Below are 13,376 nucleotides of genomic sequence, written 5' to 3' on the forward strand. Positions count from 1 at the left end.
TCGAATAGCTAAAAACATTCAAAGGGTAGTGGAAAAGGAAGATAGCGAGAAATAGAAACAAATTGCAAAAATGGTGGAAAACATAATTAGGAGCAAGGTAATAAATGAGATTGTAGCTCAGGAGTATGAGATAGTAGATCATAACTTGGGAAGAATCATGAATGACATGGAATGTGAGGAGATCCAAGAAGGCATGGTTTCAATTAGAGAAAGGTTGAGAAAGGAAAATGAGAGGATTGTAAAGTTGGAGGTAGAAAACAAGTATTCGAGAGATTGCCAACCTATCCAACAGTTACATCAAGCAGCCCTTCCACAAGACAATGGGAGCAACATAGAAGAAATATCAACTCAGTTGCACGAAGTCAAGGATTGGATCCATTCTATAATTCAAAATGGGAAAAATTTCTTGCCTTCCTTTATCTCAACATTCAGGTCATTGGTGGCTATTAGAGACAAATTTAGAGCATTTGAAGGGGAGTGGAAGGATTTCCTTATAGTCAAGGACTTAGACATTTCCAGGCTATGGGCATTTATTAAACTATTGAAGAGATATTTGGAGAGAAACAAGTTGGTAGATAAAGGAGGAATGAGTATGATGGAGTGTTGGTTTGTTGCCTTAACCATTAGATTGAGGATACTTGAAGACATACAAAACGAGATTGTACAGCATAGCCCAAGCGTTGACACTTCCATTTCAACCATGATGACTAATGTTGGGGTTGCACTTGATTTTAAAGATATCAAAGAGGAGAACATCAATGACGCAAAATTTGGATTGAGATTGGATGAGTTGGGGAAGGTTTCCATCAAGAAGAAGCATTTGGGCACCCTTGCCTCCCTCAATGCTTTGATTGGATATGCAAAAGAGTATGAAAAGGATCATGAGAAGATACTATAGATAAGAGACACACCTTCAATATAATATTCCTCTTTAGTGTCTTTGAGCATATAACCAATTATTTAAACCACAGTGATGGATCGCTATTTAAACAGGACAACTTTTCCATACTTCGCTTGAGAAATATTAGAAAAACCACTAATAAAGAAAAACAAAGAAATCCAATAAGTATACCCTTCTACCCAACTAATCAATTATCTGTTCAATTTTATCTTGCAAAAGAAATATAATTATCATGATCATAAAAATACTAAATTCAATTTTATCCATCACAATCCTCCTTTCTATTTTCATCACTAGATGTAATTTTTTAATCAATAATCACGTCATCATGAATTTGTTTTAGCCTTTTACTATTCTCCCTAAAGTAGTGCTAAAGAGACAAGACTATAGCCTTAAAACAATTATTTTATAACAAAAATAGGAATTAAGATTTCTTTTAAACTATTGAATATATGCACATTATCATTTTCAAAGCTAGATACATGAAAGTAGAATTGAGAGGAGAAAGCACCTAAGTAAATAAAATTCTTTATTTCTTTATTTCTATGGAAAGATCATAGTGGGGGTGTGAGCGTGGTGGATTACATCCTCGTTGTTGCTTCTTTAATCCCCTCCATCAAAAATTTTACTATCTCTCATCTTCCCTTGGCTGATCATGCCCTTCTTAGCCTTTCTGTCTGTGTTTCTTCCCACCCTTTACCACCCATCTCTACTCACCATGCCCGATTTCGCCGCCACACTCATTTTTGTTTCAAGGATAGTGATCAAGACCTCTTCATTTTCCACTTGAGAAGATTCCTCTACCTAGCTAGCTTCACAGATCACAGTCAAGTGTCCACCATGTTTCACTCAATTGCTACCGCGATTTTGGAGTCGGCTCTCCTCTATATCCCTCACCGCTCCATTTCTAGCACTCACAGATTGGCTCGACAAAATACTTGTCCCATGAATCAGTGGTTTGATGATGACTGTAAAATTTTCTACTGCTCCTTGCGCTTGGCTTTTGATACTCATTCCTCCACTTTCACCAATTTATGGCTCTCTTACAAATGCTTTCTTCACCATAAGAAGCGATTATTTATTGCTTCACAGGGCATATCCCTCCGAGACATGCTTATTTAGTATCCCAAGTTGTTTTGGTGCATCATGTTCCCCAGGCATAGCCAACCCCAGTTCACCCCCGAACTTCATCTCCTTGCTTCCCATATCTCCACATTGTATGACATCCCGGGTCAGCTCACCCCCCTTCCTAGCCTGCTCCCCCATTGTCACTTATTCTCCACCTCTAGCATTTATGAGTCCATCAAACTTATGAGATGCAGTAGGACGGCTGATGAGGGAAATTTTTAGGTGGAGCTCTTCAAACTCGATACGACAATCTTGGGCCCTTATCTCTCTATGCTCTTTAATAGAGTGGTTTGTTTTGGTTTTTTGGACTCTTGGTCGAGACACATTATTCACCCGATCCATAAGTCTGGGCTGACCTCTGATCCTGGAAACTACAGTACCATTATGATTGGACATACATTTGCCAAACTTTATGCTACAGCTTTGAATACTCTTTTATCTAGTGAGCTTGATAGGAGGAATTGCAGGGCTAAGGGTCAAGCAGGATTCAGGACAGACTACCAGACCATAGATCATATCTTTACACTACAAGATATTATAGAGGAGGCTCAACATCACTCGAAGAAAGTCTACTATTGTTTTGCGAATTTTCGTAAGGCTTTTGATTCCATCCCCAGAGCAGCCCTTTTTTAGAGACTCAAAGATATTGATATTTCTAAGATCTTATTAACAGCTATTATGAGGTTATATGAGACTATGATTGGTAGACTCAGGACCACAGAGGGCCTCTCTAATCCTATCTAGAGCACCATTGGGGTGAAGCAAGGTTGTCCTCTCTCGCCCACCTTGTTTGGGATCTACATTAATGAACTCGAGGCTTTTCTTAGTGACTCCTTGCTTCCAGGTGATGGTTGTCATCTACACCAGGTATTGATCTCCATCCTTCTCTTTGCTGATGATGTGGTTCTTCTTGCTTCCTCTCTTGAGGGTCTTTAGAGGCTTTTAGATAGACTTTCATCTTTTTGTTATATGAGACAGCTGGTTGTGAACCTTGAGAAGACGCGGGTTATGCTCTTCAATGGTTTGAAGACTTCACATCTCCATTTTCACTTCTAGGGTCGGGAAGTTGAGATTACATCATCTTACACATACCTTGGGGTTAATTTTTTTGGATCTCGTTTCAGCTTGAGATTAGCTATTCAGCCTCGGATCAGTAAAGGGTTGGGTTCCCTTGCCATGCTCGAGAGACAATGCTTCAGACACCACTTTCAGGATACATCATCTAAGCTATCCCTCCTGGATTCCTTAGTAAGAACCACAGTGCTCTATGGTTCGGTGGTTTGGGGTCCTTCTCTTTTAGACTCGAATTGGGCCAAGATTGAGAGTACCCAAATTATGCTCCTTTGTCGGATTATCAAATGTCGCAGTTCTACCCCCCACAGTATTATTTTGGCCGAGTTCGGTGCTCACCCATTCAAACTTGCAACCATTTTTGACTTGATCTGGTTTCTCCATCATCTTTGTGGCTTTGCTGACTCGGAGGAAGGCCAACACAGATACCCTCATTTAGCATATTGCTCTTCAGTTGCTATTGCTAACTTCGATCCTGCCACTAGAGCCCGCGGTTGGTATGCTCAGGCTACTATCCTACTGAGTTCAGTGGGGATCGACATTGATCATCTTCCTCCCTACCAGTTCTCATTGGATGCCCCTACTCATCTACTCCCTTCTCGACGGGAGTTGAATGGGCATGTCAGACTTGACATTTACAAGAAGTATATCACACAGACCTGGGTGGATCCTCCAGGGGGACTACATCCAAGGATGGCTTTCTACGCTGAGCACTTCTTAGTTATTCGAGATGGGATTATTGTACGACCTGAGTACTTACATAAATACTGGACTCACGCTCTGCATATCTCCCTTGGCTCCTTTAGTGTGGGCTCGCACAAACTTCGAATTCAGGTCGATCACCATATTGCTAGAGAGGATTGGGTGTGTACACTTTGTACCTTAGCAAAGGCAAAATTTGAGATTCATTTTCTTTTCGGATGCCCCATATACTAGGAGATTAGAGGGAGATTTTACTGTCTATTTAGAGATTGCAGATTCCTCTCAAATTTTTTCAAGTACACCGATCAGCGTTGCATTGCACTCTATCTCCACAAGTCCTTACAGCTTCGTGACCATACTTTACAGCTTTCATTTCCCAAGAGTCAGACCTAGGCATAGCTTATTACGACCTTCTTCTCGCCCTTAACTCTAGCTCGGGGTGTGAAGCGACCGTATAGTTTCCCTAGCACAAGCAGTTCCAGATCGGTGAGACCCCGCAAGGGACCTTTTTGCCAGTGACACTCCTCTCATAGCACTCAGCTTCATCACAAGGCTTCTGTTAGCGGCACAGATTGGTCACCGTTGGACTTTTTCCCTATGAAGACGGATACCTAATCTTTTCCGTGATGTTTCCTACTTTCTTCTTCTTTTGTTGTGCTTGTTCTTTTTTGGATACCGTTTGGTGTTTCGTTTGTCTATTTTTTCCTTGTTATAAGCTTCCAGTCTCATAGACTCACGTTGTGGTCTTTTGTTGGACATTAATAAATTTATCTTATCTTATCTTATCTTATCATCATATATAAAAGATCTTTTCAAATATATCACCAATAATTCAAACTAAATTACCTTAGAAATCATCTAGATCCAATGATTTGTCAAATGCTAAGGAGAATTTTTTAATTTAAATTATTCTAAAGTTATTTATTTATCTAATTTATCATTCATAACATTTGAAACCAAGGACCACAACATAACAAAAATAACCTAGAAGTCAAATATGGATCTCTTAGCCATCATTAAATATTATAAAAAAAAAATTTAAATGGTTGCATGAAGTCACTCAATGATGGGATTTGTAGTGATATTAAATCAATCTTCACTTGCTCCTTGTCTAGTTTGAATAGTATTCCCTTAAATATTTGTACTAACATAAATGGCTATCATTATCCTCTATCACATGACTTTAGTGATAATATTTTAGCCTAAGAACATAGGATATTTTTTGATAGGTCTACTTTTATAGAGAATGAAATCTTGATTGGTGCTAGTAAGTCTTTTTCAATTACATGGTTGGATTAGTTGTGCCCTCTAATGTTCATTTATTTTGATGGGAAGTCTCATCACTTTCCCATTATCCTTTACTTGTAGTTACTTTCCAATAAGGAGGTGATTAAAAATGAAAGTAATTACTATTTCTAAGATTTATCTAGATTTAATGTGTTGTAACATTCAATCCTTGATTTCATACATGGGTTTTAAATATAGAAAGGATTATTGATGTTTTCATCATTCCCATCTCTCTCTCTCTCTCTCTCTCTCTCTCTCTCTCTCTCTCTCTCTCTCTCTCACTCACTCACACACACACACACACACACACACACACACACACACACACACAAAACATATCAGAAAGAAGGGATTAGATGAGATCAATTTTCTTGAACCTATATCATATCATATTCATCTATATAAACACAAGATTGGAATGACCCTTCTTATAGAATCATCCTTATTCAAATATTCATAAACTTCTCCTCTGATAAAAGAAAACTCTTATGATGAGAAACCACAACTTTTTTAAATTACATTGAGTTAATATCTTGTTTCACAAAAAACATCTCAATAGGTCATATCAATAATTTATTCTCTTCCTTGATTTCTGTACATGGTAAAATGGGTCATTTTCTTCAACTCTACTACCATCTAATTATAAACCATTTGGGGGTATAATTATTATCAAAATTTATTACTTTTCATAATGCTTAAATTTTATATTACTTTTTTTAACACCTTAACCTTATCTTTGATGTGGTAAATCTTTGAATGAAACTTAAGAATTTTAATTCCTTCGGCATTAATATTAGTGTTATTTTTAATATACTAAAAATAAATCTGTGCACTCTAAAATGCAAGAATTGAATTTTAATGGGGCATATTTTCTACAAATTAAGTAATTAATATTTTGAAAGAATAAGTCCATGATAAGATCTAGTGCAAAAATTGATAGATAGGATCTAGCCTTGTAAAAATTGAAAGAATTAATATCAATATTACCACTTACTACCATAATGCACAACATATAGGATGAATCATCCTACAATTTGTTTTATCTACAATTTTTAGCCATTAAAAAAAAAAAGAAGATAATGACCATAAAAATTAGTAAAATTGCATATTGTTAGAATATTGGCACTCCGAGGATAATTTGATCTATTATACCTTTAATCATTTCAATTAGGTTTCTTATTCTACTTTTCTAACAAGCTTTCCCTAGGTTCATCCAGAGAACCAAAAAACTTCAAACTAAACTTGTTATTACTCCTTGACTAAATAATTTGTACTATTTTATTTCAAAAAATATTTTATATCAACGAAACATTATATAAGGATAGTCATATATTTTACCTTAGCTTGGATTCTTTTCACAAAGGCTAAATAAAATCCATTATGTTAAGGGAAAGTCAACAATTTTCTAGGAATGCAAGGTTCACCCTTCATGATATTTCCTCCACGAGATTTTAAAGATGTTTTCTTTTAGCATTTTTTATCAATCCACTTGAATATATTGATATTTGTTTCTAAGATCCATTTGCCACTATCTTTTATGATAATGATTGCAATGACTCTTATCTAGAGGTGTGCACTATCTCTCTTTTATTAGTAATTAGATCATTTTTGAATTAAAGAATACAAACTTCTATGAGAACCAACTACCAAACCATAAAGGTAAAATGTATTTTTATTTTCTTTATCATTTGTACTCATTAATTCAACTTCTTAGAGCATTCCATTTTTTTATTCATGTAATTAATTTTAAAATATTTTTCATGATATTCACCTTTGCAAGAATTTATTATTCTCTCAACCATTGTTGCAATAATTTATTTTTCATGATATTCACCGTTACTAGAATTAATAGTCATTCCTTCATTGCTTTTCTTCTCTAAAGCAATATTTTTTCATTGAATTTGCAATGTAGCACTAAATTCATTTTAGTTTGCTGTATTTTATTCATTGCAATTAGCAAAATCAAATTCTTCATTTACATTAGCTTTACCATATGCTTTAGTATATTAGTTGGCTTTGGAAGGTTAATTATGGATGAAGTTCCCATACTTATGCCAATACACATTCAATGCAATTTGTTCATAATCAAGATATATACAATATTGAGGCTATATTTATATGCATTTGGAATGCCCTTAATAAGATTAATTTCCACACAAATTCTAATCAAATTGATTTTGGATTTATTTCATCAACTTAAATAAGATCTTTCAAAGTATAAACAATCATTTTGAATTATTTTTCCTTATAGAAGTAGATAGAAAAAGGAAGCGTTATCGAAATGAGAATCAACTTGTGAATCTCTCTACTAAGATAAAAAAAAATCTTCTTACTATTTCATATACAAACAATTCTAGTAATATTTTGTGATCTCTAATCAAGTGAACAGTTATCAAGAAAACACCTCCTAAAAAATCAATTCTAGAATCATAAATAATGACCTTTTGTCCAAAAATATTTTTTAATCTTCAATTAAATATTTTTTTTTTAAAACGAAGATCTCATTTTTAACAAATTAATGAAATTCAAATATACCTTATTCACATTCTATGTCTTTTTAAGAGGGTGGTAGTTGCAATATCCATAGGTTTAACCACACTCTAGTAGTTCATAATGCTAGATAATGTTGTGTTGTCAAATTTAAGCTTTAGACTCTAAATATTTTTCTTAGTAAAATTATTTCTAAATATATAGATTGTACATCAAATAGTCCTCTTCTAGAATCAATCCTAATCTTCCTAATCTTCATAATTTAGATAGGAAAACAATAGATAAGACCTTATGACCAATGAGCTTAGGAAGGAGAGACCTAAACATTTCTCTTGAAATTCTCCACAAACAACTTTTAAGAAAAATAGTTCCCAACAAAAAATTCACTTGATTGGAGTGTTTTAAAGATGAACCATGCCTTTACCACAAAAAATGAAAATATTTCGAAAAAATAATCAAAATAGGTTCTCTTGCACCAAGTAGGCAAATTAAGTTATTTACATTTATAATAGTACACATACTCATACTAATGCATTTCTCAAAAAATCATTCCAATGCTTAAGCTTATAATAAAATGGAATTGGAATTTTAGTTTAACGTAAAATATATATTTAAATTGATCGTCTCTATTTTACAGGGATTTAAGTTTTAATAATTTATATGGAGATATTCCAAGTTCTCTAAAGGACTTTCCAAATTTACAATATTTGTAAGTAGAAATGTACTAATTTTAATAATTTATTAAATATTATTTATTTTTAATGAATGTAAATATTATCAAAATTAACCATGACAATATGGGTGAAATTCAGGATCCTTGGGAACAATAATTTATCAGGTTCAAATATTCCTTGGTTGACCGACTCAAACTACAAAATAATGTAAGTATTATAAAGATACACATTAATTTAATATCAATCCATGTTTGTTCCTAATGGCATGTTGTCATTTCCCTTTTAATTAGACTTTTTTATTTGAGAGTTCTCATTATTATGGAGGCATTTTTTTACACTTTTATTTTCATTTTTATCAACTTGCAGAGACTTATCTTATAATAAATTAAATGGGAATATTCCATTAGATTCCGCAAGTGAAAATTCAAAGAGAGTGTAAGTTTCATTTTCATTCATAGCATTAGGTAAAACCTAGATTGTTAATACTTTAATATTTTTATTCTAATTTTTTCTTTAATTAGAATAAATATTTACAATATTTTATACACGATTTTATCTTCAACTATCTTCACTCATTTATGAAATTCTATTGGAATGTGTAGGAATTTGATCGGTAACTTTTTGAAAAGTGAAATCTCTAATGATCACAGGTGTGCTCTAAATCTATTACTCCTTTAATATTTTTTATTATAAAGTTAGTCTATTGGTAGTCACTTAAATTTTAGTTTCTTATAATATTTAACAATTTATTGTCTCTTAGTACAAATTAAGCTATTTTTTTCTTTCCACATTAGTTGGATTTATCTTCTCCAAAGGAATTATGTGGGCAATAAACAAGCAACAAGTAAGACTTCTTCACTACACTTCATATTGACCTTAAATACTTTTTATAATGTTATATTCTATATATCTTTCTGTTTCAAAATTGGGAATGTAAATGTTTCTAATGTAGGGAAATGGGGTTCACAAGTTTATGTTTGTAAACTAAGAAACCATGTGATTTCTACTTTAATTACTTTTTAATCAAATCCACTTGATAAAGGGGCTAGGAACAAAGTGAATTCAATAGTCCTTGTGAATGATTTGAGACTTATATTGAAATATTTTTGAGTTAGAGTTGATTCTAGGGGCAACAATGACAAAAATAAGAGTTTTCAACATATAAAATCATACAAGAATAAAATATATAGGCAACTAAGATTTGGAAATCTGAGGTAGAAAGGAACCCATCTCTGAAATTTGAGTAAATTTGACCCTATTTTCGTATCTAGAAAATTGCATTATGTAAGTCAATTTTATTTGAACGGATCCCAAATTTGTGTCTCCCAAACCTTCCTTTAACACATGCAAATAAAGGATAATCTTGCATTGATGAGGGATTCCTAATGTGAAACCCCAATTTTGAAACTAAATATAAAACATAATTGAAATAAACATCAAATAAAAATATGTTACATTGTAGAAAATGTTGTATCTAAAAATAAAGTATTTGAGACTTATAGCTTGTTGATGTAATGGTCAATGAATGTGATAATAAGGGTTGATGCAATAACATGACTTAAAATGACATAAAATAAGTCAATCATAAAAACATGCATGCATGAAGGTTTTTGTGACTTGCAACAATTATTAGATATGAAGATCATGATGGGATTTAATTTTGCCACGAGTTCTTGAAATTGAAAGATTTTACAATGAGATGTCATGTTGATATATGGTTGTTAAAATAAATAATAAGAATGCTCTTATATAGACTCCTGAAGATATTTTTGTAAATTTAGTTTACTTCAGCAATCATATTGAGGCATTGAGATCAAGGTGTAAATGATAGGAACCCAAAACTAACTCACTTGGATTTATAGTGCTAAATATATCCTTCAATGTAGGAGTACAAGTCAAGAAACATAATCATGAGAGAGAGAGAGAGAGAGAGAGAGAGAGAGAGAGAGTCATACAACCTTATGAAAGGACGTTGTATAAAAAATAAAAAATAAAACAATGAAAAATAAAGCCAAAAACTAAAAGGAAAAACACAATGTGTTAGTATCAAAATCAAAGGCTCCATGTGAACTAGTCGAAGAGACCTTGTAAATTATAATGTACCAACTATTAAGATCCTTCTCAGAATGTTATTGCAAGAGAACAACTAGTCACATGGAAAGAGAAGTAACATACAACAAAGATGAGATAAGATCACATCATCGTCCCATCAACTAGCAATTTGTGACTATGGGATAAAATTTGGAGAAAGAAAAAGGAAACTAGATTTCATGAGCTAGCAAATTTTATTATGCTAGGGGATCCATGAAAGAGTACAAATTATACACGTCAAGTTGTATTATTTTGCCTAATCCATGTGAAGAGAGGAGGAAGATTTGAAATAATCTAGTGCAAGTTGTATTATCCTAAGAAAGGCTTTTGTGCAAAGAGAGTTGAGTAGTCTAACAAGTTGTGTTATGCTAGTCAAGTCATCTTAAAATATTGATGGCAAGAATAGGTCAATTATCTAATTAGTTGTGTTATATTAGTCAATCCATCCTGAAATTGATGCCAAGGATAACCAAGAAAAGTATTGTTTGCAATGAATATAGTTTGGTTCCCATGAGATGAACAAATAGTCTAAATTTATATTGTGATACTTAACTCATCTTAAAATTGATGTCAATGGTCCAACAAGTTGTGTGGTATTATCCATTATGAAACCATGCCCTTAGCAACGTAGAGGTTGCATATATGTCCCCCACATCCTACCATCCCCAATATGGAAACAAATCTAACCCCGAGGAGGTATCCTTTAAGAAAAAATAAACACAATGTACATGAAATCCAAGATAAAGAGAGCATACATCTTTTAAGGATGGAAAAGGTAGTTATAAAAAGATACCTTGCAATGTAAGTGTAAAGGGATATTTTTTTACAAATGCATGATGAGAGAAGAAAAAGATATTTGCTCAAAGACATATACCTCCAAAAGGATACTTTTCACAAATATAACATCATTTGTAATTAAAGGGAGAAGGAGAACAAGAATACACACCATCTCTATTGGCAGACAAGGGAAGATCTTGGTAAAGAATATCACACATATTTCTACAAGAGATTATTTATAATAGACATATTGTTTTAATGAAAGGAAGAGGTTTTAGTAAATGATGTACACCCCTTGAAAAAGAAAGAATCATCACGATAAGAAAACAATTCTATGCAAGAAAGGATATCATGTTATAAAAGATACTATTCAACAAAAGAAAAGTGGATCCCAAAGAAGGATAAAAGATTGAAATGTGTAAGAATTTGGTATAGCTCTGATACCATGTAAGAATTTTCCTAAGGCAATAATGAAATGCCAAGATCTAGAAGCTCAAGAGATAGCACAAGAGAGACAAGATATGATCAAATGAGAATGGATATCAGATGATTGGATTAATCAAATAATTGGATGAATACATCATAGAAGTGTCTTTTATATAAAGGCAATCAAAATGACTAGGAGTCATGCAAAGAGATAAGCAACAACTAAGCACATGTCCACCAAGATTCGATTATCCTCCATTGTGCATAAATGTGCATGCAACAATGTGAGGATAAGAATGCAAGGTGTATCTCATAAAGAGATGTAGTAGACAACATGTGCTCAATTGGAGTGCAAACTACTATGTTGTCAACATGACAACTCATATAATTATGTAAACTCCTAGGTGTCTACATGAGAACTAATATGAAAATACATTATCCTAAGTAAACTTAAGTAAAGTGTAAATAGTAAATATTTATTTACACCAACACCCCCTTAAGTGTAACTTAGAAGAATGTACTTAAGCTCACAAAGGCTAGATAATAATGCAAGATGGGTCCCAACTACTAGGCCATGTTAGGTACCCATGTACAATATACAAGTGTAAAAGATAGATGCAATGAAATCTCTCATAAAGTGGAGAAAGAGGGAAAACCACATGGGAAAAACCCCCCTCCAAAAGGAGAGATAAGTACAATAAAAGAAAATGAAAGAGAAGATGACCTCATGTGAGGAAAAGATCACGCCCATAAGAGAGAAGAAGAGGAAGATAGACCAAGTAACCCCCCCTCAATGTAGAATGTACACCTGTGGTAGATGCGCAAGGCTCAAAGTAGAAACTCCTCCATGAGTGTAGAATAGCATTCCTCCCCTTAGGAAGAAATAGAACCAAACATGTACCAATGAAGCCTCTCCCATCTGTAGGAAGAAACCTCAAAATGTATTAAATCTATGAAACCTGCTATAGTGTCCCCATGTCAATACTAAAAGGTGCCTCCTCCAAATCATGTGTACGATGCCACTATACTGAAAAAGACAAATCAAGCTCAACTGAGGATGAATGTAGAACATGTATCAAAGACTCAAATATCTCCTCTAGAAATAAAGTGACCTCCTCCAACTGTTGTATCAAAGGATCTACCATCTTGTCAACCTCGAAAGATTGATCAAGTAGAGAATGAAGATGAGGGTCAATGTGTTCCCTCGCAACAACTAAAGAAGGATCATCTTCACCATAGAGAAGATGAATGTCATCAATAGTGTATCCCAAATCTGCAATGTAGGAATCCACAAACAACACTACAATGTCTAGAAGGAAGTCATCCCATGAAGCTGAAATAGGAAGACATGGTGTTTCATGTTGCATTAAATTAGGAGCATCTATGGCTGAAATTGGATCAGTAGAAGCAATAGGGGCATTAGGAGGTATGATCTCAACTAAACTTGTAGGTACCATGACTGGAGTGATTGGAGGTAGAATGTCCTCTGGTAATGGAGGTACTCGTGGACCTCCATATGCTTCCCAAAGACATATCCAAACGTCATGAGGACTACTTACCTTACTAAGAGGAGCAAAAGATCCCTTACTCATACTATTATACATAAAGGAAAGAAGAAGAGAAAGATGTCCACAACTAGTACTAGGTGGAAATATCTTCGAATATAGATAAGAAAACACTTCCTTATGTTTCGTTAGATGATCAATCATCAAAGCATTCCATTTCTGATAGCTCCTTTCTGTCAATTTGAATATTAAACAAAAGTGACACTTTTGACATGACTCCATGAGATCAAATAATGTATGCACCCCCAAAATGCAAAAATAAAA

General features: G+C 33.7%; 1 protein-coding gene across 6 annotated transcripts in view; it reads left to right on the forward strand.

Annotated features, from left to right (window-relative positions):
• Window positions 1-13,376, forward strand: part of LOC149571919 (putative LRR receptor-like serine/threonine-protein kinase At1g56140) — a 108,706-nt gene that overhangs the window by 23,209 nt on the left and 72,121 nt on the right. For 5 of the 6 annotated variants that reach the window (XM_089813328.1, XM_089813331.1, XM_089813326.1 and 2 more), the window contains 5 exons: window positions 8,217-8,288; window positions 8,392-8,460; window positions 8,620-8,688; window positions 8,856-8,903; window positions 9,048-9,097. In XM_089813328.1, coding sequence (XP_089669454.1) covers window positions 8,217-8,288; window positions 8,392-8,460; window positions 8,620-8,688; window positions 8,856-8,903; window positions 9,048-9,097 — 308 coding nt within the window. The remainder of the gene's footprint in view (window positions 1-8,216; window positions 8,289-8,391; window positions 8,461-8,619; window positions 8,689-8,855; window positions 8,904-9,047; window positions 9,098-13,376) is intronic. The other variant, XM_089813329.1, reaches the window with a different exon arrangement.

Source organism: Cupressus sempervirens, chromosome 2 (genome assembly GCF_028749045.1).
Source record: "Cupressus sempervirens isolate cs-2001-9-10 chromosome 2, ASM2874904v1, whole genome shotgun sequence".
NCBI lineage: Eukaryota > Viridiplantae > Streptophyta > Pinopsida > Cupressales > Cupressaceae > Cupressus > Cupressus sempervirens.